General features: G+C 49.0%; 3 protein-coding genes and 1 further gene across 5 annotated transcripts in view; 1 reads left to right on the top strand and 3 right to left on the bottom strand.

Moving 5' to 3' along the window:
- Positions 1-5,867: 5,867 nt before the first annotated feature.
- Positions 5,868-6,723, bottom strand: LOC100539006 (hemoglobin subunit alpha-A). Its single transcript, XM_003210748.4, has 3 exons — positions 6,560-6,723; positions 6,206-6,410; positions 5,868-6,094 (listed from the first exon to the last, which is right to left on the bottom strand). Exons 1-3 carry the CDS (start codon positions 6,652-6,654, stop codon positions 5,966-5,968), a joined length of 429 nt encoding a protein of 142 aa, XP_003210796.1. The 5' UTR covers positions 6,655-6,723; the 3' UTR covers positions 5,868-5,965.
- A 2,030-nt stretch (positions 6,724-8,753) lies between these two features.
- Positions 8,754-9,724, bottom strand: LOC100551072 (hemoglobin subunit alpha-D). Its single transcript, XM_003210742.4, has 3 exons — positions 9,566-9,724; positions 9,228-9,432; positions 8,754-8,929 (listed from the first exon to the last, which is right to left on the bottom strand). Exons 1-3 carry the CDS (start codon positions 9,655-9,657, stop codon positions 8,801-8,803), a joined length of 426 nt encoding a protein of 141 aa, XP_003210790.1. The 5' UTR covers positions 9,658-9,724; the 3' UTR covers positions 8,754-8,800.
- Positions 9,725-11,724: 2,000 nt separating this feature from the next.
- On the bottom strand, positions 11,725-12,412 carry BLVRB (biliverdin reductase B; the record flags this gene model as incomplete). Its single annotated transcript, NM_001303174.1, is given in 2 exon segments — positions 11,725-11,994; positions 12,289-12,412. The product of NM_001303174.1 is annotated as a biliverdin reductase B (mRNA).
- Positions 12,413-17,798: 5,386 nt separating this feature from the next.
- The window catches only part of NPRL3 (NPR3 like, GATOR1 complex subunit), a 39,919-nt gene continuing 31,261 nt past the window's right edge, over positions 17,799-26,456 (top strand). The window contains exons 1-3 of one of the 2 annotated variants that reach the window (XM_085238095.1): positions 17,809-18,070; positions 19,266-19,335; positions 23,834-23,872. In XM_085238095.1, the coding sequence (XP_085094221.1) occupies positions 17,953-18,070; positions 19,266-19,335; positions 23,834-23,872 (227 nt within the window). In that variant the 5' untranslated portion in view covers positions 17,809-17,952. Of the gene's footprint in view, positions 18,071-19,265; positions 19,336-23,833; positions 23,873-26,456 lie in introns of both variants that reach the window. The other variant, XM_085238094.1, reaches the window with a different exon arrangement.

Below are 26,456 nucleotides of genomic sequence, written 5' to 3'. Positions count from 1 at the left end.
CCTTGTTTACCGTTAAAACTCCTGCAAATCTCATGCGTGGGCTACATCTGCAGTTTGCTAATTGGTGTGGGTAAGAGTCTACTGGGGGTTTCTCTGGAGTTCATGATGATTTTTGCCGTGTTTTTCCCAGGCAGACAACCCAGCAGCAGTGATATCTGTGCTGCAAACATCCCCGTCTGAAGGTATGATCTGGAAAAATAAGTAATGGTGACCTGTCCAAATTCAGTCCATGGAGCTTTAACAATGCTGACCCATGAATTTTGGTAAATACACTTCTATTAAAGAAAGACACTCAGCTGCTCAACTGTTGAAGGAGGCATAAAATCTTCCTGACTAAGCAGCTGCACATTTTGTTATACTGCTTTCCATAAATCCATTGCTGGGCTCCTCCTGGCCGTAAGCAGAGAGCACAGAGCTGGCACAGCTTGCTCCCGTAGCCCTGTTTGTCTGGTTCTGGTACAAGCAGTCAAAAAGCAGAGCTGGGTGGGAAACCCTATTCTCCATCCCCCTCCAGCTACAGGCTGGCTATGTTATGTCTGCCTTGCAGCTCGTTGCCTAAGTGAAATCACAGTGATACAGGATCTAGAAAGGAAGATTACAATGAAGAACTGCATCTCAGGAACATGGAGAGCTGTATACTTCAACTCAAGATGGAAATATCAGACTTTGTTCCTTCATTACAGGAGAGTGGTGAAAGGCTTTCCATTGTAGTGTATGGTTAATTGATCCAGCAGTGTCTCAGGTCTTTTCTCATGCATCAGATTCATTGCAGGTTTGCCTTTCTTGATCTGCCCTAGGAGCCACACCTGTGGCAGGCCAGGCACTGGTTGGCTCCTAGTATGGCCGTGCAGTTCTGGCCCCTAAATCTGTGGACACAGTGCATGCAGGAAGAGTCCTAAGATCAACTGAGTGTCTGAGAGCAAGTGAGATGGACGTGGGGCAGCTGCAGTATGATGATGGTCTGGGAAGACTGAGGTTTGTCAGGAGAGGGCACAGAAAGGGCCTACTTTACTCAGTCATAAGGGGGATGTGGATCTGGTGCTCATTGGATTCTGCAGTACTGGAATTAGAGGCCATCGATGAGTCCAGTAGATTGGTTTGAAACGGACAAAAGGGACTTCACGTGAGGCAGGGAGGGAGAATGAACTTCTGGAACCTGCTGCCACAGGAAGCTGTAGAAACAAATGGGGTCAGCAGGTTTATAAATTCATGCAACAACAGGTCAATAAACAGATGCTGAAGGCAACATGCAGGAACTCATTCTCTGAAATCATTTATTGCTGCTGCAGGTGTTGGAGGAGCACAACCTAAAATGGCGAGGCTTGTGTGCTCTCCCCAATGCCATCTCCTATTGCCGACCATAGCACTGAGTGAGATGAACCAACCATCAGGTCCAGCAGAGCATTTCTTATGTTCTCTGTGTCAACATCCCTAAGCACATTCAGATCACCTCAGGTGGCTGGTGTGCGGTAGGAAGATAGGTGAATGGCAGGAAGAAGTGTCTGCATTTCCATTCCGTATTGAGAGTCAGATCAATCCTTAGTGGACAACGTCCAGCAGGCCTGACAGAAAAGTGCTGTTTCGTCATTGAAAAGGATTACCAGTGGTACAGTCACAGTGGAAACCTGGTTGGATCTGATGACCAAAACACACATGGTTAGCCACAAACAAAGTGGGAAAAAACTGTGAGAGAGCTGTGGTAAATTTCTGCTGTTTGGTTGATGAATGGCTCCCATGCAGTAGTGACAGCCTTGAGAAGGAATTTGTGGCCAGTGTCAAACTACTGCATATCTGCTCCACATCCTCTCAGCTGTAAAACCCAAGGCCTGGGTTCTGCCATGGGTATCTCCAGCAGCAAGGGGTTCAGCATGCTTCATGCCTTCTTGGTCAAAGGGAACTCACAGAATGGGACTTGGATTACTCAAAGGTCAACTTGGAGGTTGATGTGCAAAAAGTTTTTCTAAGATATTGTTTATGGCATTAAACTTTTTGTGATGGCAAGAAAGCCCAGACAATGTTTTAAGTTCTGATAGTGCTTATTTTTATCATCCCTGTTCTCTCTATGGACCCAGGCAGCTGATGCTTGATGTGGCTGCTCCACTGGGAGCAGTCTGCTTTCAGGAAAGGAAGGAGAGAAAATACTTTAAGTCCTCCATCAAAACTGACATTATGGTGAAGGAATACTGAGCACACAGGGACATGATCAAAAGACCAAGACAAAAATTCACGAGGGTCTTAAAGCCTAAAAATAAAATATCCCCTGAGGAAGGTGTTGATGCAGCAGGGATAGGAAAAGTACTCACAGAAGAGAGAAAATAGAGTCAGCCTTCACTAAAATGTCATTTTTGATAAAGGACTTAACACTTAAGGAAGGTAGATAGGTCCTGAAAAGAGTGGATTAAAGTATAGTTCAATCATTTCAGTGTGTCCAGACTGCCTGAAAAAAATTCCCCTTTACTTCAGCGACTGATTGAAGCCATTTCACTCCATCAGAATCTTTGAGAAATGGTGGAGGGTGATGGGGTTGCAGAATAAGACAATAGGGTCTATTCTTATTAGGAGGGTAAAAAGTGGAAACCAGGGAACTATAAGGCAGTCAACTTCAATTCACAACTAACAGTGGGACATTTAATCGAAGTAAGAGATGAGTAATAAGCGTTGCTACTGCCAAGAATGAATCATTCCAGATGAGTCTGTTTTCCTTCTGTGACAGATTCCAGTTCTTGGTTCAACATCATTTTTCACTGTTCCTTCATCAATAACTTATGTGTTGTAATAGAGAATACACTTATTAAAATCTCAGATGGGTCTGAGCTGGAAGGGCTGTGAGCAACCCAAAGCATTGGGTTAAAAATGGTTTGGATATATCAGAGAGAGCAGTTGAATATGGAAAGGCTGACATTTAGGAAAGAAAAACTGCCCAAACCTAAGGCAAACAAGCTGCTTAGACAGGATTTTTTCCTGTCTAATAGCAACCTATAGGTTGCTATTTTTTTTTTTTTTTTTTTTGCTATTGGTCTACTGAATGCCAATGTCAGATGAAAACATAGAAGAACCTTTTGTAAACATGTGATGTTCTCCCTCATCTCTCTAGCAAGATTCTCAACTGGTATATTACAGTTGGCTTTCAAGAAGAAAATTCTGTGTTTTCTTCTTTGCTAACTGAGGAAGTACGTTTTGAATGGGAAATTCTTGCTAAACTCCTCTAGGATGTTTGCCTTCTTCCACAAGTACATATCACCGTGTCCCTTTCCAGGAAGCACTCTCTCCAGGGCCAGCTGTATCCTGGGCTGCATCAGGGGGTGGGGGTGGCAGCAGGACAGGGAGGGGACTGTCCCCTTCTCCTCTGCCCTCGTGAGCCCCCACTGCAGTGCTGCATCCAGGCCTCGGGCCCAGCACAGGAAGGATATGGAGGTGTTGGAGCGGGGCCAGAGGAGGACCATGAGGATGGGGCTGGAGCTCCTCTGCTGTGAAGAAAGGTTGACAGAGCTGGACTTGTTCACCCTGAGGAAGGGTCCAGTGAGATCTCATTGCTGCCTTCCAGTACATAAAGGGAGCTGATAAACAGAAGAGAGATCAACTTTTTACTCAGGTAGATAGTGATAGGACGAGAGGGAATGGTTTTAAACTAAACGAGGAGAGATTTAGGTGAGATGTGAGGAGGAAATCTTTCACTTAGAGGGCGGTGAGGCACTGGCACTGCTGCCCGGAGCTGTGAGTGCCCCATCCCTGGATATGCCCAAGGCCATGGAGGGTCCCTGGGCAGCCTGAGCTGGGGGCAGCCAGCCCACAGCAGGGTGGAGTTGGGGGCTGTAAGGTCCCTTCCAACCCAACCATTCTGTGATTCTATGATTCTGTGATTTCTGATTGTAGGAAGAGGGTGGGGGGCCTGTTCCCACACCATGCCCAGACCTGCCGAGCTGGCAGTGCAGACCCTCCTGGCAGTGAGTCTGGCCCCTTGGACAGCATGGGGTTCCGTGCACCCCTTCAAGCCAACACCAGCACCCCAAGGAGCTTGGGACCTGATGGAAACCCATCCTAGCCAAGGCTGGAGGCTCCAATTCAAAGCTGAGCTGTCTGGCTGGCTCTGATAAAGGCAACACGGCTTGAGGCCTCCATCTTGTGGCAGCAGGGACAAGTAGCTGGGACAAAACACACAGCTGTTTGCAGCACAGTGTTTTTTAGCCAGACAGCCAAGACGCTGCTCGCTGCCTCCTCCAAAATACTGCCCCTGCTGAGTCCCACCTGAGGTCAGAACAAGGTGTGAGAGCAAATGGAGGCAGAGGTCTGGCAGAGGCAGCAGGGACAACAGCCAAGCCTGGCACACATCATCCCCCTGCATTGCTCCTGACACTTTTCTATTAATGCACACACACATGGATATACTCCATATGTGCTGCCCATTGCTTTCTCCAGCTCCAGGCTGGAGAACATGCATTCCTTTACGTGCAGCTTCGCCCCACTTGTGCAAGCACTGCCTTTGCCACGCTCAGGACTGCAAGGATCCCCTGCAGCAGCGTTTGAAGCAGCCCAGATCTATGTAGGATTTGGCACTGGCTCTTGGTGCCTGGCAAACTAGTTCCCAGTGCTGTGTATGCCCTGCCTGTCCATGCCCCTGCTCCCTGTTCTCCCTGTGCTCCCCAGGAGCAGAGGCTCTCTGCTGTGGAGAACAATGCCCATAGATGTGTCTGGATGGTGTGAGGTAGAAGGGAAAACTGGAGCGTGGCCTGGTGGAGTTGTGGCACCTAAGGCTGGTGCTTTGTAGGAGGAATCTTTGAGGGCTGGAAGCTCTCTGGAGTCACATGTGGTCCCTGATGGTCACTGTAGAACTGGGGCAAATGTCCATCCTTCCATCTGGACTCATTTGTACGGTATGTATGACAAGGAATGAGGGGACCTGTGGTAACCCCAGTCTGGCTTCATGCTGTGTTTTGCTGTGCTGGCCACCCTGGGGCTTTCTCAAACCTCCATCTCTGCATTAAGATCCCTGGCAGGGACAAGCTGCAGTTACTCAGCACCTGGCAGGTTTTACCCCCCCAAGGCTATCTCCTGTCCACGTCCCTCACCACACCCGTGAGCTGGAGGAGAGCCCGTGCAGCTCTTTATCAGCCACCTGCAGACCCCACTGGCTATGGCCATCCCCAGCCCTGCTGCTGGCTGTGATAAGAGCCAGGGCCCGCACCCAGCACCCAGCATCGCTTCACCACCTGCCCTGTTGAGGCTCACAGCTCAAAGAGCAGGAACTGAGCCCCAGGTACTGATGGTTCTTGTTGGAGTGCTATGGTCTTCCCCAGCCTGTCTGCCCACTCGGTGTACCTTGGGCTCCCCACAAGTGGCATGTAGCAAGGTGTCAGGAGATGGAAGCAGAGAAGTCCTATGAGGGCCACAGTCCATAGGCATGCACAGAAAGCTGCCCCAGTGCAGAAGGTCCTCAGCATGTCCTTGCTATGCCACCTCACAGACAGTGACAGATGCAGGGAACTGTTCCCTACCACCTCCTGCAAGCCCTTCCAGAATGAGATCTGTTTCCCTACATTTTGGGCTTCATGGGGTAAGGAATTTGTGTGGGATCCCAGCATGGGTATGTGGCTCTGCTGGGGAGCTCAGGATGGGCTGGAGACCTCAAGAATCCATAAAGCTTTCCTGTCCACCAGCACCTGTAAGAGCTCTACTCATGCCCACAGACAGCAGAAACACATCTGTCTTCTGGGCACACCACCCAAACACCACTCAAACACCACCACTTGAGCCCATATCCTCTGCACACCCACCTGGCCCAGGGGCTCCCAGTTCAGCTGCATGGAGCCCCAGAGCAGATCCCTCCCGCTCTCTCCCCACAGGCAGCAACCAGAGCAGGACACCAGGGCTGGAGCACAAATGCAACAGATTTTATTTCATCTCATTTGGCTGCTCGCTGTTGGAAGGCTGGCGATGGGTTGGCCCCAGCTCTAGCTGCCATGCTGTCTTAACGGTACTTGGCAGTCAGCACGGTGCCCACAGCGCACAAGAACTTGTCCAGGGAAGCATGGACCTCTGGGGTCAGGGCAGCAGGGTGGTGGATGGCCACCACCACCAGGAAGCATTGGCCCAGGAGCTGCAAGGCAAAAGGAGAAGGTGAGCGAGAGGGTGAGGCGAAGGGTGGCTGCATGGCCCAAGACAGGGCTGGGGTCGGGGCAGGGTGGGTCAGCCCTTCCCGGACACTCACTTTGAAGTTGACAGGGTCCACGCGGAGCTTGTGGGCATGGAGGTCGCTGAGCTTGGAGAGGGTGCCTGCGATGTCATCAATGTGGTTGACAGCCTCGATCAGGGCAGCCACTACCTTCTTGCCGTGCCCCTTGATCTGAGCGGAGCCGTGTGACAGATCAAAGTGGGGGAAGTAGGTCTTGGTCGGGGGGTAGGTGATGAACATCCTGTGGAGCACAGTAAGTCAGGGCCAGCAGGGCAGAAGGGGAGGGGGACAGGTTAGACAGGGAGGGATAGGACATGGACAACTGAGGGCAGGAAGAGGATCAGGGACAGATGGGAGAGAGGCAGCTGGAGGACAGAGATGTACACCTACCTCTCCAGGGTCTCGGCGCCATACTCCTCAGCATGGCCGGCGATTTTGGTGAAGATGCCCTTGACGTTGTTCTTGTCAGCAGCGGACAGCACCATGGTTGCACCTCCGCGTTGGCAGCCCCCAGCACGGGTGCCCCTGCAGTCTGCTGTCAGCCTTATATGCTGTGCTGGTCACTGCCCGCCCCCCAGCCCGCCCCATAGATTCTGGACCCCAGCCAGGCAGGGCTGCTGCCCTGCCCCACCCACGATACTGCACAGACTGGGGGGGTTGGATCCTGGCACGAGCTTGGGCTCAGTGTTAGGGTTGGGGCAATGTGGTGTTGGCATAGTCTGGATTTAGGGTTAGGATTAGGGTTAGTGTCTGCATCGGCATGGGTTGAGGTTAGGGTCTGTCTTGGAGCAGGTGGAGCAGTCGGTCCCCAGCCCCCTGGCATAGAGTTATGGCTGAGGTGCCAACGAGGGGTCCCTCAAGGAGGCCAGAAGGGATGTGTTCTGCTCAGGAGGAGCAGGCAGAGTGGAGGGGACAGAAATATGGGGGCTGTAGGCTCAGGAGCACTGTGGAAGTCTGTGCCTCAAGGAGCTGCCCCTGTGATGCAGGCTGACCTCTCCAGCACAGTCCTTGCACACATGCAAACTGCCCCAGCACGTGCACTGTTCCTACACACACCACTCTGCAATGTAGCCCCTACACACCACCACTCTTTCTCACTGCAGCTTCTGCTCATTTCTTCTGCACTCCTCACACCAGTGCACCCCAATGCATCTTCATGTCTTTCTCCCTGACCACAGCTGCATCCCTTTGCAAACAGACCCCAGAGCTCCCTTTGTCCCAGCCCTTGCTGCTATGGGGGCTTGGGGTGACCCTGACTGCTGGAAATGGGGCACACAGAAGAGCTGCAGGGTCAGTGCCAGATCCTGATGCAGGCACTGTCCTGCAGCCACAGGAGCTTGCAGCAGGGGAAGAGGGGAATGTATGGCCATAACGACCCCCAGTGAGCTCTGCATGTCCTGAATGATGAAGGTGAGGAGGAAGGTGAGAGGATGAAGAAGATAAGGAGGGCTGGGAAGGTGAAAAAGGTTGCAGTGGTTCCAGTAGGTTTGAGAGCTGGCATGGGGGGGACAGTTTACACCCGTGTTTCCTCCATTTCCAGCGGTTCTTATCATTTGTGTTTGGGGGAGATTAGCTTGACCTGGCACCATATCAGAGAACAGGAGGAGGGGAAGAGTGGAGGAGGGGGACTGCTCTTCTGGGAAGCAGAAGGAGGGGAGGCTGTGTGTTTGCTGCCCATGCACACGTCAGTGGGACAAACTGCAAAGGCAGAAGAGCTCCTCAAACCGTGGGCACAGGAATAACTGGGTGTAAATGAACACAGATGTGCTGAGATGTAGATAGTGCTTTAAGTATGGAGGAAAAGCAGTGCATTTGGAAGTGTGCTCACAGGAGTGGGGTATGGCATGGGGACTCCCTAGCAAAGCAGGTGCTGATTTCCTAGTGCAGCTTCCCTCATTCCTCACAAACCCCGATTTTCTCCTCTGGTCACAATGCAGAGCAAACCCAGGGCTAGTTTACTATCTTACCACCCACCATCTCCTTCAGATCTAAAGCCAGTGATGTAAAAGCAGGAGCCTTGTATTGGACTACAGCTCTGCCTGTGACATTTCCAGCCTCTCCAGATGACATGGGAAAAGCAAGCACCCAAGGCACAAGTGGAGGGGCCCTTCCCAGGCAATTGCTAGAGAGTTGTGGCTTAGGGGCTATGAATTGTGTCTGTACTTCATAGTTCACAGTGGAATTTTTTTCACTCAATGAACTTGTCTCGTTGCTCACAAAATTCATACAGGCATTAAGCTCCCACAGCATTCCCAGTGAAGTCCTGCCATGGTGATAGAGCCAGGAGAGGTCAATCCTTCCCCTATGGAAAATTGTTCAAGGTGTTCAAAGAAACACATTTGGCTTCACCCACCCCAAGCAGGTTTGCAGGCATGGGAAGGTGCAGGCTGAGCTCTGTCCTGAGAGTCCTGCTACCAGCTTCAGGATCACATTTAACCAGGCAAGCCCCATGCCAGACGTGGAAGAAGGAGCTTCCTTCCTCCCTACCTCCCTCCCAAGGGGTTCAGGGAAGCATTGAGTGTGCCCCAGCCCACCCTGGGCCCCTATGCCCTTTCCCCAGCCCCAGCACACATGGACACAGTGCTGCAGCAATGGTGTCTTTATTGAAGACTTAAAGTTGTAGACGGTGGCTCATCTGTACTTCTCAGACAGCACAGCAGACACGGCAGACAGGAACTTGTCGAAGGCAGCATGCACCTCGGGGGTGTAGTCTTTGCCCAAGTGTGCAGCCAGCACCACCTGGATGCACTGCGACAACAACTGCAAGGCAAACAGAGGCTCAGTACCCTTGCTCTGGATAGAGGGCTCTCAGCCCCAGTCTGTCCCCCATCCTGGCCCTGGTACCATCCCTGGCCTTCAGTTCCTGGCCCCCAAGATCCAGCTCTCAGGAACCCATCACACTTTGACCTCAAGACCCCAAGGCTCCAGGACCCCTGACCCAAGGACTGCCTGACAGCAGGACCCCTTTACCCCAAGATCCCCTGGCCGCAAGACCTCCAAGATCCCAAGATCCCTGACCCCAAGACCCCAGGACCCCAAGACCCAAGCCTTTGCTTGCCTTGAAGTTGACAGGGTCAACACGCAGGTTGTAGGCATGCAGGTTGCTAAGCTCAGACATGGCCTGGCTGAGGTTGTCCAAGTTCTTCACGGCGTTGCCCAGGGCACCCAACACCTTCTTGCCGTGGCCACGGATCTGGTCAGAGCCAGGCGAAAGGTCGAAGTGGGGGAAGTAGGTCTTGGTCTGGGGATAGGTGGTGAACATCCTGCCAGAACAAGGCTGGTCAATCTGCAGCCCTGCAGTTCCCCCTGGCCCAGCCCACACAACCCAGGACCTGGCCCCTTGGCTCCCACTCCCCAGTTCCCACCCCACCAGGTGCTCCTGGCCCTGGTTCGCACCTAATTAGAGCCTCAGTTCCATATTCCTCCTGGTGGGAAGCGGCCTTCTCCCAGGCCTGCTGGATGAGCTTCTTGTCCTCGGCAGTCAGCATGGTGGCAGCTGGTGGGGTGGGCTGGTGGCTGGTGGCAGTGTGTGGTGGAGGAGCCTGCAAGGCCGACCTCTTATAGCTCCCTGTACACCCGCCCCAGCCTTATCTTATCCACATGGAGGGGCCGTGGCTGTGCAACGCTGGGAGCAGGGAGCGGCGGTGCCTTGGGGGGCCCTGACGCCCACACAGGGGGCCCTGAGGGGGCACTGCTGCCCTGCCCTGTCCTACCCTGCCCTGCCCTGGGTTGGCCCTCTGCACTGCATGCAAAGGGGATCCCAGGCAGCCCCTCACCAGGCTGGGGGAAGGCGTGCATCAGGGCTGCACCCCGTAGTTGGCAGCCACTGTCCTGTGGATGCTGCAGCCTCGGCCTTGTGCTGCTTGGCACTCCTGTCAGGATGCACCCTTCTTCCCTCGCCCAGAGCCTGCATGGCTCCTTGTCCCCCATGTGTCCCAGGCCCTGCTATCTTCCAGCCTCTGACACATCCAGCCCTCTCCAAAGAGCCTCTGGGCCTGTTGCCCTCTCATGCCACCTTTGCCCTCTGTGTGCTCCCATCTTCTGTCTGCAGTAGCCTAGAGAAAGCTGGGTGAGGAAGAATCTCCTTTTTTGGCACCTGGTCTTTCTAAAGTCCATACCTTCTTGCTCATCACGCCTGGACTTGCTGCCTTGTTCCCATCCCAGTGTGTGTTCCTGCCACTCTCCCATAGGACATTTCATAGGGCATGCAGTGGTTGGGGACTGTCATATCCTTCACTGAGCTTCTGCATGAAATCACTGATACAAATCTGGGCTTAGGGATGTACCCCATGCTGACCTACACTGTAAATTGTTGATTTAAACATTCAGGTTACCCAGAGACCCACAAAGATAGGATGCTTTAAAAACTTACTGCTCAAAGAAGGTGCCCTGGTCAACATCAGCAGATTTAGAGCAGCTCAGTGGTTTAAAACTTCTGCATCTTATCTCTCTTCTCCTTGCCCAAATACAGTGCTTACATTTCGTGAACAAGATGAGCACTGCAGCTTGTAGTGCCAGTTCACGCTCATTTGCTTAGGGCTTTGCACACATCTTTTCATGTCAAAAATCTTCTGAGACCTGCATGAGCAGTGAGTGTAACTTGGTAAGAATTTCACTGGAAGAGAAGGGAGCTCAGTAAATGAAGCTGGAATCACTCTGCCCTTAGACACAGACCCATCCAGATGCACTGGATGATATCACAGTTATTGGCCTGCCCACAACATCTGGGTCACTCAGGTGGAGAACACACCAACAAACAAACGAGGGGCTTCTGAATTTCAAGCTGCTCTAACACTCCAGGTGTTTTTTTTGCGTGTGAAGAGGTGATGTGTACCACTGTAAAGTCTTGGAAATACTTTGGAAGAGAAAGCAAGGATGCAAACAAAGAAATTCACATAACTTTTATCATCTGGGAGCTGGGGTGTTGGCCGAGAGGTATGGAAGGTCCATGCATTCCCCTCAAGGGAATGCCAAGCACTGGGAATTTTGGTCCCTCAGATATCATCATTGATCTCCAGGGGCCATTAGTCTTCCCAAATTTCAAAAGCAAGCAAAGTTCCCGATATAAATATAGGAAATGTCAAGCTGAGGGGAAGGTCCCTTTACCAAACAGGTGGGACTAAGCAGGTGTGATTGCTTAAGGTGTTCACCTTGTCCAGGCCCTTTGGAGAAGAGCACACACAGTCAATACGCAGCATTGCCCTGTGCACATCACACCATTTGGCAATGCAGCTGTTGTTCAGAACAGGCTGTGCTGGATTTTGGAGAGTCTAAACAAGAAGCCTGGGTCCATTCATTATCCTAGCAGGATAAAAGAATGTTTCCTGATCAGCTTTATATTTGGTTGACATAGCTTCTGAACTGTGAGCAGTAGTAGTCACAGGGCTCTAGCCTGTTCTGGGCTTCTACTCAGCAGTGTGTTATTCTCATTATGTACATGAACTACACAGCTTAGTATTTTTCCCTCTGAATTATGTAGTGATTTCCAAACACACTGCCTAAACACTAAGGTGTGGGTGGAACATGAAAGATGAAAGCACAGAGACCATGGATCACAGTTGAATTATTTATTGTGGTCTGCAGATGGCTGAGCCCCTGCATAGGACAGTGGAGGGGACTGCATAGGAAGAATACCCCAGAACTTGGCAGCTGTTGTGTGCCATTGGTGCACATCCCTAACCCAGTGTGGAAGCCATTTATCTGTACTTCTCAGTCAGAACAGAGGAAACGCTGGACAGGAACTTGTCCCATGCAGCATGAACTTCTGGGGTGAAATCACTGGGATAGCGGGCAGCCACGGAGCACAGGATACAGTGGGAAAGCAGCTGAAAGGGAAAAAAAAAAAGGTGAAATCCATTGTAATCAGTAACAGATGCCAATCTAAGAGTCTGCAACATGCTCTGGAATGAAAAAAATACACGTCCCAACCAGGTAGCAGATTAAACTGGACCAGATGGTTTGCTAGAAAATCTAGTCTCAGGTTAAAAATCAGCTGGGGAACCAGCAGCAACATGAGGCTGTACCACACAGTCAGGGATCAAACTCCCATTAGTCTAAATGACCAGTGTCCTCTAGTTCAGTGACTGGTAATTTTCATCCCTGAAAGTGTGCCCACTCACCTTGAAGTTCACTGGGTCCACCCTAAGGATGTAAGCATGCAGCTCGCTTAGTTTGGCCAAAGCACCTCTAATATCATCGATGTTCTTCACAGCTTCCCCAATGGCATTCAGGACCTTGGAGCCATGAGCACGAAGCTGAACTGAGCCTTGGCTGAGATCAAAGTGAGGGAAGTAGGTCTTTGTCTGAGGGTAGCTGGCAAAAAGCCTGGAGGAGAACAAGACAACAAAGTTCAGCATGTGTGAGGACAAGTGCACTGTAAAGCTGCAGAAATACACTCCTTCAGCAATTAGTAGAGCTTTGGAAGCCTGAAGTTTGGAAGCTTGAAACTGTCACTACATTTCCTATATTATACCACAAGCAATTTTGTAAGATCTTCAAACTGCAATAAGCTGAATGAACCAGGGTTGGTATGAGTGGTACTTGGAGTCCCAGCAGGAATATCACGATATTTCAGACTGATTGTAAATAGCATTTAAATAACTTTGAATAACAACAACATCTAACAGATGTGGACAGCTATTCTCTTAATGTCCATTACATGGCAACTTATGTGATAAATCAGTTTAAGTTCATTTCCTAGTAGTGATAACCCTATTTCAGGATATCGAGTATGAGTGACTTTGAATTCCTCTTTAGGGCTCCTAGTTATGAATTCTTCTCAATTACTACAATGGGAAGCAAACCCATAGAATGGCTAAAAAATATTTTTTTGCTGTAAAATTTTGAAGCCATCAGGATTTAGTAGCAGAGGTGTGATTCCAGGAAAAAAAAAATCACGTTAATAAGCATACAACTCATCAAGCAATTCTCATCAATCCTAACACGGCTGCATGAATCTCACTCATGCAGCACTGAAGCGAGATGCATCCTAACAGCAGTGTGAGAGGAAGCACCCTCTGGATGGGTGCTGTGGATGACTTACCTCTCCAGTGATTCTGCCCCAATGGCCTCAATCTGGGTGGCCACCTTTGCCCAGATGGTGGTCACGGAAGCCTTCTCAGCTTGGGTCAGTGTCATTTTGCAGAAGAGTGCTGGCTCAGGCTCCCTGCAGTGAACACCCAGAGCAGGTTGTACTAAGTGCCCTCGCGGCCCTGGTTATAAAGAGGAAGAGGAGAGCGGGCCTTGGCGTCTGTCCACACTCATTGGTCACTCCAGAGGCCCACCCATGGAGGTGGGAGACCCTTATCTCCCCCTGAAACAAAGCCCATTTCGTAAGGGTCAGTGCACTGGCCTCCTGGTTTGCTGCTGTTATCAGCTTCTTGCTTCTTAACACGTATTGGCCGTGTGGCCTGAAAAAGTTGACTGGGCGCATGTGAACGGAGAGATAGAGCTGGAACATTCTAGTGATGGAGGATAAGGACATGTCTTCAAGTGGATTTTGAGTGGATTTTGAGCAAACTAAAAAGCTTGGACAGTAATTTGTATTTGTCACCTTGCTTCACAGACGTGCACACTAGACTGGGTCTTTCTGGGCCGTATCGTATACCTCCAAAACACACAGCCACTACATGGCCTAGCATTGCATATTCAGTACTTCCTAGGTAGTGCTAAGGACAGCTGGGATATGTGTAGTATGGCTCGGGAGGGAGAGTGAGACCCTGATTCTGAGGAAAACAGTGGAGATTTTGGCACATGTTCCAGCACTGTCAGGCATTTACTGGCCTCTTGCAAAGAGTTAGGGACCAACTCCACTACTGATATTGCTGATTACAGCACCAGGAGTCATGATTCATATGGAGACAGGGAGAGACAGCTTATGAAATCAAGTATAGTACTAAAAAGAAGCGTGTTTATGGGAGAAAGCCCAGTCAGATGTGCACAGTTCCTCACCATCCACAGATCTCAAAATGCTGAGTGCCTCCTGAGACGGTAACATTGATGTTTCCAGCAGTTTGTTTCCTTAATCTGCAATTCCCTCTGATACAGATCTGAGCTGCATCAGTAAGTGCCTCATACTGCATCTCTTTGATTTGCAGCTGTGTGATTCTTACAGCCAGTTATCCCTTGTGTCTTGAAATAGCCCTCAGCACCTCAGACAGTGCTGATATGCACTGTGCTGCATGCTGGGCATGCACATAAAGCCTGGTCCTGCGCTGGAAGGTTTGTGTCTTCAGCGCATGGACACGTGATGGGTGAAGGGTCAAATGAGTAAAGGAAAGGCCAGCATAGGTCTGTAATCACAGCTAAGTGGGCAAAGTATTCAGGAAATGCCCAGCTGGAGATGGTTGCTACCAATGCTTGGGGAGTTTTGTGTCAGCACATGAAGCAGAGGTGAGTCCCTCTGCCACCCCATTAAACCTCAGAAGCAGTGCACAGCAAGCTGGTGGCACGGGCAGGTGTCAGACCATGTTTTTTGCCCAAACAACGCTGCATGCTTGTGCTGAGCAGGTTGATGTGTATAAGCCAAATTCCTTATCAAGGTGTGTTTGTGTTTCACAGCACTACCAGCAGCTGCACGCAATGTGCACCAGATGTGGCTGGCAGGACAGGCAATAAGCACTTTATACAGGAAAATGCTGTATTCAGTTTACATAGCTTAAATGGATGGAGGTACTGAGGGAAGCTGTATTCATCATCTCTAATTACATGCATTTAAAAAACACGTGCAGTGTTCCAATAGGAAAATACTTTGAAAATAATGCTGTTGTTGTCTCCCTCTGAAAGCGCTACCTCTTACATTGCCCACTGCATGGCTATGCTCCAAGCTCTGCTGACAGTGCCTGAGGGAAGTCCCCGTGACTCAGATATAGCCAGGCAGATGCCAGCAGTACTCCTTCCTATTTTGCTGCCAACTGTTTAACCTGAACAACGATCCTCCATGACTGGAGGATTAATGTCCATGTAGGCATGAAGATCAGAGTGATGCCTGCACCAGAGGCTTGTTGGTTTGTATATGAACTATAAGCGCTGAAATCTTTATTGAATTTGGATTCATTCTCCAAGAGTCGCTCCTGCACTATCACAAAAGTCAGAGCAGCCCAAAGGTGACAGTTTGCTAGGAGGGGCTCACTGCTTGCCTAGGGTCAGAGTTGTGCTGGGGACAGCTTCAGGAGCTCTTCAGAAAAGAGCCTGGTGGGAGTAGAGCGATTTGCAGCCATGTGCAGCAGTGTGACATGGAGAATGATGGGCTCTGTCCCTTCTCAGCCAAGTTCCTCACCCACTGTTCCAGCTGCCCACAGGGTGCTAAGCCTATGCAACTCAAGGAATTGGACAACACAGCCACTGTTGTTTCTCTGGTCGCAGGATTAATACATCATCCGGAAAACTGCATCAAATATGTGTCTCTCTCTCTCTTTCTGTTGCTTTTCATATTTAGGCTTCATAAACCTATAGCATGACTACAGTCTATGTATCTTTGTTATGAAACTGTGAAATGTTTCCAGAGCCTTGGGAAGGAGCAGCAGGCTGAGCTGGCATGTAGTCCCGCTGCACAGCAGCCTGGCTTTGGGGCTGCCTGTCCTGCCACGTCCTGCTCCTGCAGGAACAAAGCATGGAGCAAATGAGAAAAGTGGTTTTTTGCACTAATGCAGGTCTTCTTTTCATCCTGCTGCCAAAGCAGGGTGTCAGTTGAAGTCAGCAACAGACCTGTCTGCTCATTATAAGTGGGGTTATAATTTCCAGCTCATTAAATGAATGGTTGTACCTCTGTGAGATGGGGTAACTGTCCCCATGGGCCTCTGTTCTGCACCGTCACCTCTCTCTCAAGGGAATTTCAGAGGGTAACAGTGGCACACACACCTGCTCTAACTCTGAAGAATTTGGGTGCATTAAGCTTTGGAAATCTTAAAAGCAGAATCTTTATCCTGGCTTTATTCTTTCATTTCCTATTAGCACTCAAAGAGCTTGCAGCTTTCTAGAGCTTTGCTTTAACTCATCTCCAAGAGCTGGAAGTGACAAATACACCTGCAGTTTTTTTATTGAAGAACATAAATTTATGCTTGGGAGCGGACACACTGGGAAATTCTAACGTAGCTGCCCAGCACTGGAGCACGATGAATGCTCTGCTGTGATAATGTGACTGCTCTTTAATCGCTCACCAACAACTCTCTCTCTTCAATGACAGCTTCTCTTGCTTCAATTGTTATCACCTGCCTGGCAGAGAATGGCTGTGCAGATTAAGACCTCACTGCGGGTGCTCATCTCCCTTTCAGTCTCCAACCACCCATCTCTGCCTGAAGTCCAAGGGAAGAATCTTGCAGAGAAAAATCCAGAGTGGGGATATCTCAGAGCATTCAAATATCTAAATATTGCTATCAAATATGGATGAACTTATGTGAAAAACCTGTGCCATCCTCTGACATAATTGCTGATAGTTTTCTGATCTCAGTTGGACACACAATAAGACAAATGAGCCAAAAGAGCTGCCAGGGGAATACAGTTTGTGGCACTTGCTGCTGGCCAGCAGCTTGAAGTTCTTGAGTTGTAATAACTGAATGACTCAAAGTGACCAAAGGAGATCTCGAGACATGAAAATAGTGAAGGGGTGTGTGGGCATGTGGGAAGAGGTGGGAATGAACCTTCAGGCACCATGGGCATCGGAGAGGTGTGAGGTGCCAGGGACACTGTGGATATGCAAGGTGCTGGAAGGTACTGATGGTGCCAGGCTGATCTGGTGCACTGTGCATGGGCATGTGAGATATTGATCCGAAATGGGAACACTGGGCCGATGGTGGGAGCACTGCTGGGTAGCATGAGGTGCTGGGCCGAGCTGTGAGCCCTTGGCTGAAGTGGGAGTGCTGAGTGGGGTGTGAGAAGTGCTGGGCTGAACTGGGGGCAGAAGGACTCAGACATCTTCTAAGGATTCTATGATTCTATGCTGGCTGGAGACACAGGGCTCCAACTTGGCGTGCTGGGAGCCTGAACGTGAGGTGCTGTGCTGCACTGGGGGCACAGGGGCTCCAGTGTGATGTGCTGGGCTGAACGGGGGCGGGAGGGGGGCACAGGGAAGGGAACCTGCAAACAGGAGAGGAATCAACCCTTTGAAAGGATAGATAACAGCAGGACAAGGGGAAATGGTTTTAAGTTGTGGAAGGGAGGATTTAGGTTGAATGTCAGGGGGAAATTCTTTACTATGAGAGTGGTGAGGTGCTGGGACAGCTGCCCAGAGAGGCTGTGGATGCCCCGTCCATCCCTGGAGGTGTTCAAGGCCAGGTTGGATGGGGCCCTGGGCAGCCTGGGCTGGTATTAAATGGGGAGGTTGGTGGCCCTGCATGTGGCAGGGGGTTGGAGACTCATCATCCTTGAGGTCCCTTCCATCCCTGGCCATTCTGTGATTCTGTGAAAGGTGGGACATTGAGCTGTTGCGAGGACAAGCGGCTCCAACCTGACGTGCTGTGCCGCACCGGGAGCTCGGGGCTCAGCTGTGAGGTGCTGGGCCGCACTTCAGGCTCACGTCGGCACCCCGAGGCCTTGCGGGCCGCGCTGCGGGCACGGCGCCGAGCTGAGAGGCGCGAGGCCGCACCGAGGGCGCCGTAGCGGCGGCCCGGGCCCTGACCGCGGGCCGCCCGGGAGCGCCGCGCCCGCAGCTCCGCCCCGCCGATCGGCCGCGGCTCGGGGGAACCGGCGGCGGCGGCGGAGGCGCGGAAGCGGAAGTCGCGCGGGCCGGGCCGCTTTCCTGCCGAGCCGCGTCGTTGCCCGCCCGGTGCTCGCTGCGGCGCGGCGGCATGGGCGAGAGCACCAGCCCCATCAGCGTTATCCTTGTGAGCTCGGGCAGCCGCGGCAACAAGCTGCTCTTCCGCTTCCCCTTCCAGCGCGGCGCCGAGCACCCCGCCGCCCAGGCCAGTAAGTGCGCGCCGGGCCCGGGGCCGCTCCGTGCCGCGGGGCCGCGATCCGGCCCGTGTCCCGGCAGCCCCTCCACGGCCTCTCTTGGCTGGCGTGGCACCCCGCTCTCAGGATGTGGAGCCGTGCCCACGCGTGCGGCCAGCCCTGGTGTTCGTGTCCTGCGCTTTGCAGTGCGCTGCTGAAAGGCCAGAGTGGGTTTGGGAGGGCTTAGCGCGGTCAGTACTGTGGGATTACAGCATCACGGCTTGCAAACCTGACCTGTCACCGGGCAGCGTTAGAATCAGTTTTCAGTTCCCGTGTGAGTTTGGTGCCTGGGAACATTTAACGGTTTGGGCACTGAGAACATAACGAAGTGATCATGAGAGGCACGCGATGGGTCTTAATCCAGTGATGAGGTCGTTTCCCATGGATCGTTTGCAGCTGCCACATGTCACAGAATCACAGTCATAGAATCACCTGAATTGGAATGGACGGTCCAACTCCCCCAAAATGAGCAGGGACACCCACAGCTCCATCAGTGCTCAGCACTCTCCCAGCCTGACACCGAGTGTCTCCAGGAGCAGGGCACCCACCACCTCCCTGGGCAATCTGTGCCAGTGCTTCTCCGCCCTTATTGCAAAGAACTTCCTCGCATCCAATCTGAATCTGCCCTCTTTTAGTCTGAAACCATTTCCCCTTGTCCTGTCACAGCAGTCCCTGTATCTCATGTGAGATTTGATGCCCCTTTTTAGATCGTGAGTCATTTTTCACTGAGGAAGAATCACTTTTGAACCCCATTTTGTCCTTATAAGTAAAATCTGAAAAGATGGTTATTATTTACTGTCTGCTTCCCTCCTGTTGCTCCCCAGCTTTTTGTTGGTAAAAGATTTGGATATGTGTCACTGCAGAGGGGGCTTCTGGAACATCGTTATTGTCCTGAAACATGAGCAAGAATGTGGACAATTAATGAGTTGAATTTTTAATTTTTGCTTCCTTGAATTGCAACATGGTTCTGCAAACATGAATTGTTCCCTGGTACTTGGCAGGAAAGTTGTTTCTTTGAATGCTTTTGTTTTCTCTATGTCCCTTGAAAATGTAAGCTTCTTGCTCCCATTTGTTAATGTGTTTGTGAGAACTGAAAAAACCAAACCAAGACCTTACTGTACACTGTCAGGAGTTTGCTCCCTGAGAAAGCTGTCTTTATTCTTTGCCTCAGATAAACCACGGAGTCGATATGCGGTGAATAGCTCTGGTGATACCTCAGAGGACCAAGATGGGGACTCCAGGTAGGGAGAAAATGATTCTCCTCGTCTGACTTTAAAACTGAGGAGGAGCTGGCCTCCTTTTTTCTTCCTGCTAGTTCAGTAGGCAAACACTTGTAGTGCACAGAAGACCTGCAAAGGGGTATTGTAATGCCGAGTTAGGAGAAAATCAGTGATAATAAGAAATGTCTAATGAGTGAATGCTGGTGAGTCTGCTGTGTTCTGGGCAAAGTGCAGCTCGGGGAAGTTGTGCTTGTTAGAAAGGCCGTGGTACTCTTTCAGAGCCAGGAGCATTAATCCTTTGGCAAAATTCCACTTTTTTCCACTTACCTACCTGTAACTGGTTATCTTACACAGTTGCCTCATGTTCTTCTTTAGCTTAACAGTGATACAGAATTGCTGTGCACCACTGAGTAACTAATCTTGTTTCTGGAGATGTAGCTGCCTGTGTATCCATGAAGTGAAACAGTGGCTCAGGAGGGCTCTGAGACTTAGAAACTGGGTGTTTTGGCTGCAGGAAATTAGAGAGTAACAAAAGCACCAAACATAGGTGGTGCGTTGTTCAGCTTGCACATACATAGACACTCTAACTGGTGTTGGAAGAAAATCTGAAATCTGCTGTGTTCTAAATGTATCATTATCAGATAGGAGACAAACCTGGGCCATAGTTCAGTCGTAGATCTTTTTTTTGTGTGTGTGTGTGGCACGTCTTTTAATTTCAGATATTAATACTGGAGTACTTGCTGCTGTTCTCTGATATAAGAATGAAGAAGTTGTCATTACTTTTAACCAAAAGGCAATTTAGATGCCAACCTTGCAAAATGTAAGCTGGTTCTTAAGTCTGACTAAGAACAGTTTCACTGAAATTACAGCCATCTCTGGCATTAACTTCATTAAGTTCATACATTTTTCCAGGCACCTTAGGAAAACAGTATAACAGAGGTAACACATCTTGCTTGAGGTCATTTGTGTCTATTACATCTTCTGGTATTTTTGAAACCTTCCATTGCAGCGTTCTATCTTGTCTCCATGGAACACAGTGTGGTACAGTGCAGAACTGAAGCAAAACCAAAATGTGTTTCTTAAGTTTGATATCTGTTGAATGGCACTTCAGACTGTCCACAGGACAGTGCCAACGATGCAACCTGGGAGTGCTCAGTGAATGTTTGGTGGTTATGATAATTTGACAAATTATGGTCAGATGAGACAACTGCTCATAGTTCAGTATTTTACTGAAAGTAGTTTTAAGTAGGTTGAATGGTTGGATGTCCTGACATGTAGTCTGCCTTAAACAAGGAGATGCTTTTATTGTAGTGGTGTGCAGGAGTCAGGGGCTGAAGGCTAGCACTCAGGTCTCTTGGGTCGGGTATTAGCTATTAAGCTTTTAGGGAGCTGAGTTCCCTAAGCACAAAGTATCAGTTTTTTGGCACACCACCAAGTGGATCTGGGCTGTTCTGAAGCACTGAGTGAAATACTACGACGGAAATCCCCCTCTGCAGTGATGGCCTTCAGAAAAAACAGTTGCTGTTTGTGCAGTCTGACACAGCAATACACACACAAATCCATCCTGCACTGTCTGCACCTGATGCTTATTGATGTTACTGGAGTTTATAAGCCCTATATTTATGTACCTGATGTTGATGTTTGCCAACACAGGTCTGTTATCACGACATGCCTTATATTATCCCCTATGGATGCAGGTATGGGGGTGGTGGGAGCAGCATCTTGTTGCTCTGAGGTACTAATCCTGCTCCCACAGCTGTGTGTCTGCACTCAGAAATTCAAAGCGTCTTTCAAAACTGCGTTTGTTTCAGTTTTGTTTATGAAAAACCTCTATCCCATATTCACAGTGCTGTGAATGCACTGAAAAAGCTATCTTCTCTCACAGGAATGTAGAAGGGAAGCTTGCGGGTGCATTTAACGCAACAGCTAAATATCCTCCTCTTCAGCAGTACCTGCTAGTAGAAGAAATTACCAATGCTCTTTACACACTGAGTACTGATAAGTCACATTAGGCAAGAAGTTGTTTATTTTTTCACTAGACTTAATGACACAGATAGAAATAATATTCCAGCATGAGGTACGCAAGCACATCTTCCATCAGGAAGCTATAAAGTCTCTTCAGGGCTGTGCACAGCAGGTGGCTCGAGCTTCTGGTATGCATGAGACAGGTGGAGGTGTAACAGAGTTGGTGACCGTGCAGAAGAACAGATCCTGGGAGTGAGCGGAGGCAGAGGGGCAATGGCTGGGGAGAGAGGGAGATACCTGTGGTTTGTAGTCGTTGTGAGTGGACAAGGGAAGGAAGGATCTTAAACATTATATGCCATAAAACCAGTGTTGTCACTGAGCCAGCGGGATTCTGGCTGAGAAGCTGTATGATTTTTTTCCCCTGGGCTCCAGGTTGGAATGTTTGTTTTTTATGTTTCTATTGAAGGCTGGGGAGTGACCAGGTTTGTGAGAGCCCCTCCTGTCTCCCCATTGCAGTTCTGTCCTGGTGCAGCACAGAGCTGCAGCAGCGCTCTCCCTGGAGCAGTCGTCCTCAGATTCATCAGCATGAAGTCCCATCCACGTGCTGCTGGTTTTGATTATCTGATTGGAGTTGTCCCACGTGAAAGTCATTTGTGAATCACTGTTATTTCTGGAAGACTGCTTCAAGGAAAGGTTGGCAAAAAGATCCCTTTAAATCACCACATATCGGTAGTAGCTATGGATGTTTTTTGGCAGCACAAATTGGGGTTTTGGAGAGGGCAGATGCTAAGCTGAGTGGATGGTGTATGGCAAGTTTGATAATGTTCTCATGTTTAATAACAAAGGCTATTTCAGATCTATCTAGTCACTGCAATGGTTTGTATGAAGGTTGGACCCATCCTGCTTTATACTGGATGACTGCCTTCAATTCACTGGCAATCTAGGATCAAATATGTCCTAGAGAGCATTCAATATCACTTTTTTTCTAAGCTGTTAGAAGCCAGAATGGTTACTTTTGAGCCGATCGCTTGTGGAGCAGTTGAGTTGTAAATATTTCTTTATGGCTCCAGAACATTACATCAGTTTAGGTGCCATAACTCCATTTCCACCTTTGTATGCATAATTTCTTGAATCCCTTAGACATGAATTTCCTGGTGTTCATTATGCTTTCTGTTACTTAAAGAGAATTGCACTCTATTCATCAAGTCCTACCTCCAGGTTACTGCTGTGTATTGGCAATACTGATTTCTGCTCCATAGAGTCGTAACTCCAGGTCTTTTGAATATAGATCTTTTATTCCCCTCAAGAGCAAGTCAAGCAACACAAGTGGTCGAGGTGTGTTGGGGGTGGCCGTGCAACAGAGAGGTGCTCAGAAAAATCTGTCACTGCTGAAACTAATGACCGGTCAGTGGCTCTCCATGCTGGCCTCTTCTCATACTTCCCTAATTTGCTGTCTTCAAAAACATCCTTCAGATTTGAGTGCTATCCCAATAATATACACCCTTCAGAGCTATTGGAGATGCTTGCTATTCTCTTTTTTTCCTCCAAAAATGTGGATTTGGGCATTAGCTCTGTTGAAGCCAGAAGATAAAGCGTTGTTAAATTGGTTTGAAATGTCTTTTGTAGTTTTGGTGGTTTTTTTTTGAGGGGATACAGTAGCAAAAATTCTAATGCAGATGCACATAAAGAAACCTGTTGCATTTTTCAGTAGCATAACTGACTTCACCAAAGAGATTTAGCAAGCTTTGCAGCATTGATGTCATCAATTGGCTAAATACTTTTGTTACAGAAACCCAAGCTACTGAAACAAAGAATGACCCTTTCTAACAAACAGTCATTCTCCTGTGGTAATGTTTCTATATCCTCTGTCCCTCTTTCACTGGACCTCAGTGTTCTCCTTGTTATTTGTTCTGAAAGCTTTCCTTTCTGTAAGCCTCTTCCTGTCCGGTCACCCATCCATCCCTTTCTGTAATATCACCCTCTTTGTATAGTTTGTCCTCTAGGGTTGTTCTACCTTCTCAACATGACCAGTGGAAATCAGCTGTCTCCTGCATTAAATAATTGTTGGAGGTTTCCATTTGACCTCCCCTTTCTACAGTGGGCAGCGTAAAGCTTTTAAAGCCTTTTAAACCACTGGCGAAACTCTAGGAAACAAACCGACTTTTGGAATCTGCTCTAAATCAGAGTGGAACCTCTTCTGTTATTTTCATATTGTTTATGTTTTTGTTTGTCTGTTTTAAGGTAAGCATGAGTTTAATGAGTGCAATTCCGTAAGTGCAGCAGGTTGTGGAAACACACTGCCATAGCATTGCTGAGAGAATTGAAATGCCACCAACCTCAGCCTGCAGCACATCCCAGCAACTCACCTACCATTAACTTGTGCCTCTTCTCAATACTTACCGTTTTCTTTACAGGAGTTTGACTCTTAATAGATCCTCCTAGTTTTTAACATTATCTTTTTCTCTTTTTTTTTTTTCTTTTTGTATTTTATGTACTTGCGTCGTTTATTTTGTTTATGTTTTTGTTTGTGTTTATGGCCATGTTCCCATTTCAGAGACCAATGTCCTCTAACCGATGAACAATTGGTTTCAGGGTAAGACCAAATGTTCTCAACAACAACCTCTGTCTAGAATGGCTTTCTTTTCTCACCATCCTGTCAATGTGCTTTGTTTCTGGTTTCTACTTTACACCAAATGATGAGGCAATTATGTGCTAAATCACAGTGTCTGTAGGAAATATATTGCTAACAGTTAATGCTAGGATAATTACAGAGGTCCTACTAACACTTCTGTGCTTTCTGCAGGGCAACCAGAATGAGTGTGGTACCGTCCCTAATGTGAACTGAGAAAAGTTGTGATCCTCCAAGAGTGCAAAAGAATAGCCTTAGCTTTGTAGTTATTCCAGCAAGGAGCCCTAAAGCAAACTGCCTTCTGACAAGCAATGACTGAAAAGTACAGATGAGTGACTGAACTATTTATAATCTCACAATAATTATGCAGAGCTCGTTGCAGAGCTGTTTTTGAGCAGCTGCTCCTTCCTGGTGCCCTTCTAAGCTGAATTGACAACTGCATTATAGCCCCTTCCTGAACGTGCAGAGGGAAAAGGGCTTGTCTCTGCCAAGGGCCCAAAAGTATTAAAATACATTTCTAGTCCTTGTATAGCATAAAGATGGTCACCTAGATAGTCAGCTCCCCCCTTACCCTATCTCAAATACAAATTCTTTGTAATTTGAAAATTATAAAGAATTTTTAAATTTCTATGGCACCTTAAAAGTGATTATCCGCCCTTGGGGAAACACTGAAGTTCTGTTTGAGATCCTTTCCCCCTCTTGTCTGCATGCTAAGGCAAAGGCGCTGTTGTTTCAGCTGTGTCAGTTCCAGAGGAGATGCTGGTGGCAGCAGGCAGCCTGCGTTGGCTGCTTTATTGTGTGAGATAAAATGATGGGAGTCACGTATCTGCTGTCCCTCAGTTTCCCTGTCATCCAGAGGCCTGAGAAATGTATAAATCATGTGTAGTAGTTTTGGGGGGTGAGAAGTAGGATCAAACAACCAAACCAATGAATCCAGTCTGTCAGACCAGGAGAATGTGTCTGGAGTCCAGGTTGCTCTGGAGGTGCCATCAGGTGGAACCCCTGCAACCCATCTCGAGGGTTACACATATCCTGAGCATGTTGAAGCATTTTCCCAGAAGGAGGTTCCAGCCAGCAAGAAGATAGGGAAAGCTTTACAAAATTAACCTTTCAATCTGCTGCTCCCTACCAAGCCAAATGCAAAGTCACGCTGATGGTGAACGTCAGCGTCATGAGCTCTCCTGTGGAAATGCTGAACTGTTTGGCACCACAATTCTGCATGAAAGTAACTGTTGCTGTAATTCCATCTTGAAGTCAAATCTTAACAGTGGTGTCAGTCATCACAATGAAGTCTGGTTTTCCAGCTCCCAAGATGTCCTTTGTCAAGGCTGAGGGAAGGAAGTGACTCATTTCTTACCAGCAAGCAGGCACTTCCTAGTTTGCCCTCCTGCTTCCACTTAACAAAGCAGATGGTCATTTTTGATCTGTTGCTCTTACAGTCTGCCTGGCTCCACGAAGAACCTGTTAAGTGACACAGCTGAGCAGGACAGAAAGAACAGGGGAAGCTCACTGCTGTCTTGGTGACTTTCTTTCCTATTTCAAATGTGATCACCAGGGACTGCCAAGCCAGGCCCAGTCTGAGGAAGCATTACCTTTTTTTAACAAACTCCAGCCCAGTTGTTCAACCCAACCCAGTGCCGTGGCTGAGGAGCATTGGCACTGTGTCCCAGGAGTCTGTGGCCAGTCTCCTCTTGTCTCTGCTAGCCCTCAGCAGTGCTGGGCATCCTGTTTGGAGCAGAAGATTTGGAAGTTTGTATGGAGCTGCCCCTTCCACTAGCCAACCATGGTCGGGATGACTTTATTGTACAAGCATCAGAGGCTTTGACATCTCAGAAAGGCCCTGTGTTATCCTACACCTTCAGTGTATGTAGGTCTAATGAAAAAATAGCCCCTGAATCATATGCAGGTGGATACACACAAAAGACTTGTCTGTATATTTGTCTCTGTTTGTAATGCACCGTAACTCACTCAGAGTAAACCAGGAATGTGGTACATTGACTGCTTCTGTGGGCACTGAGGGCCTGCTTGTGGCCAGGAGATAAGGTGGGTGTGGAACACACCCATGTCTGCCCTTTTCTCTGAGTGATACGGTGTTATCTGGGATACCTGCATGGTGGAGGGGGTGGTCAGACAGGGGCACACATCGTGAATGTAAATAAAGAAACTGAAATAAATATTGCCATGATTAAAAAAGCTGGTCTCTTCAGAAGCTGGCTTGATATGCGTTTGGTAAAATGGGAGTCTCAGAGAAATCAGAAAGGAAAGAACATTGCTAATATCAAACCTCTCACTGCTCCCATCCTGCAATAATGAGCTTCTCCTGGCAGCTCACCGAGGTCCCCTTTCCTATGGATTTGAGCTCTGCTGTCTCAGGGGATGCCCTGAGGAAAAGGAATATTTTGAAAGACCAGGCCAATGTTGTAAAGCCATCAGAAAGTGGTTGCAGAATCCTTCCCTGTCACATTGCAGTTCTGACCCAGTTTTGCAGCTGTGGATGTATTTTATTTGGCAGACTCCTTGTAGATACTTGCCTTCCTATTTCGTGGCT

This window comes from Meleagris gallopavo, chromosome 16 (genome assembly GCF_905368555.1).
Source record: "Meleagris gallopavo chromosome 16, MGAL_WU_HG_1.1, whole genome shotgun sequence".
NCBI classification, from domain to species: Eukaryota; Metazoa; Chordata; class Aves; order Galliformes; family Phasianidae; genus Meleagris; species Meleagris gallopavo.
This window is presented reverse-complemented; position numbering and strand designations above follow the sequence as displayed.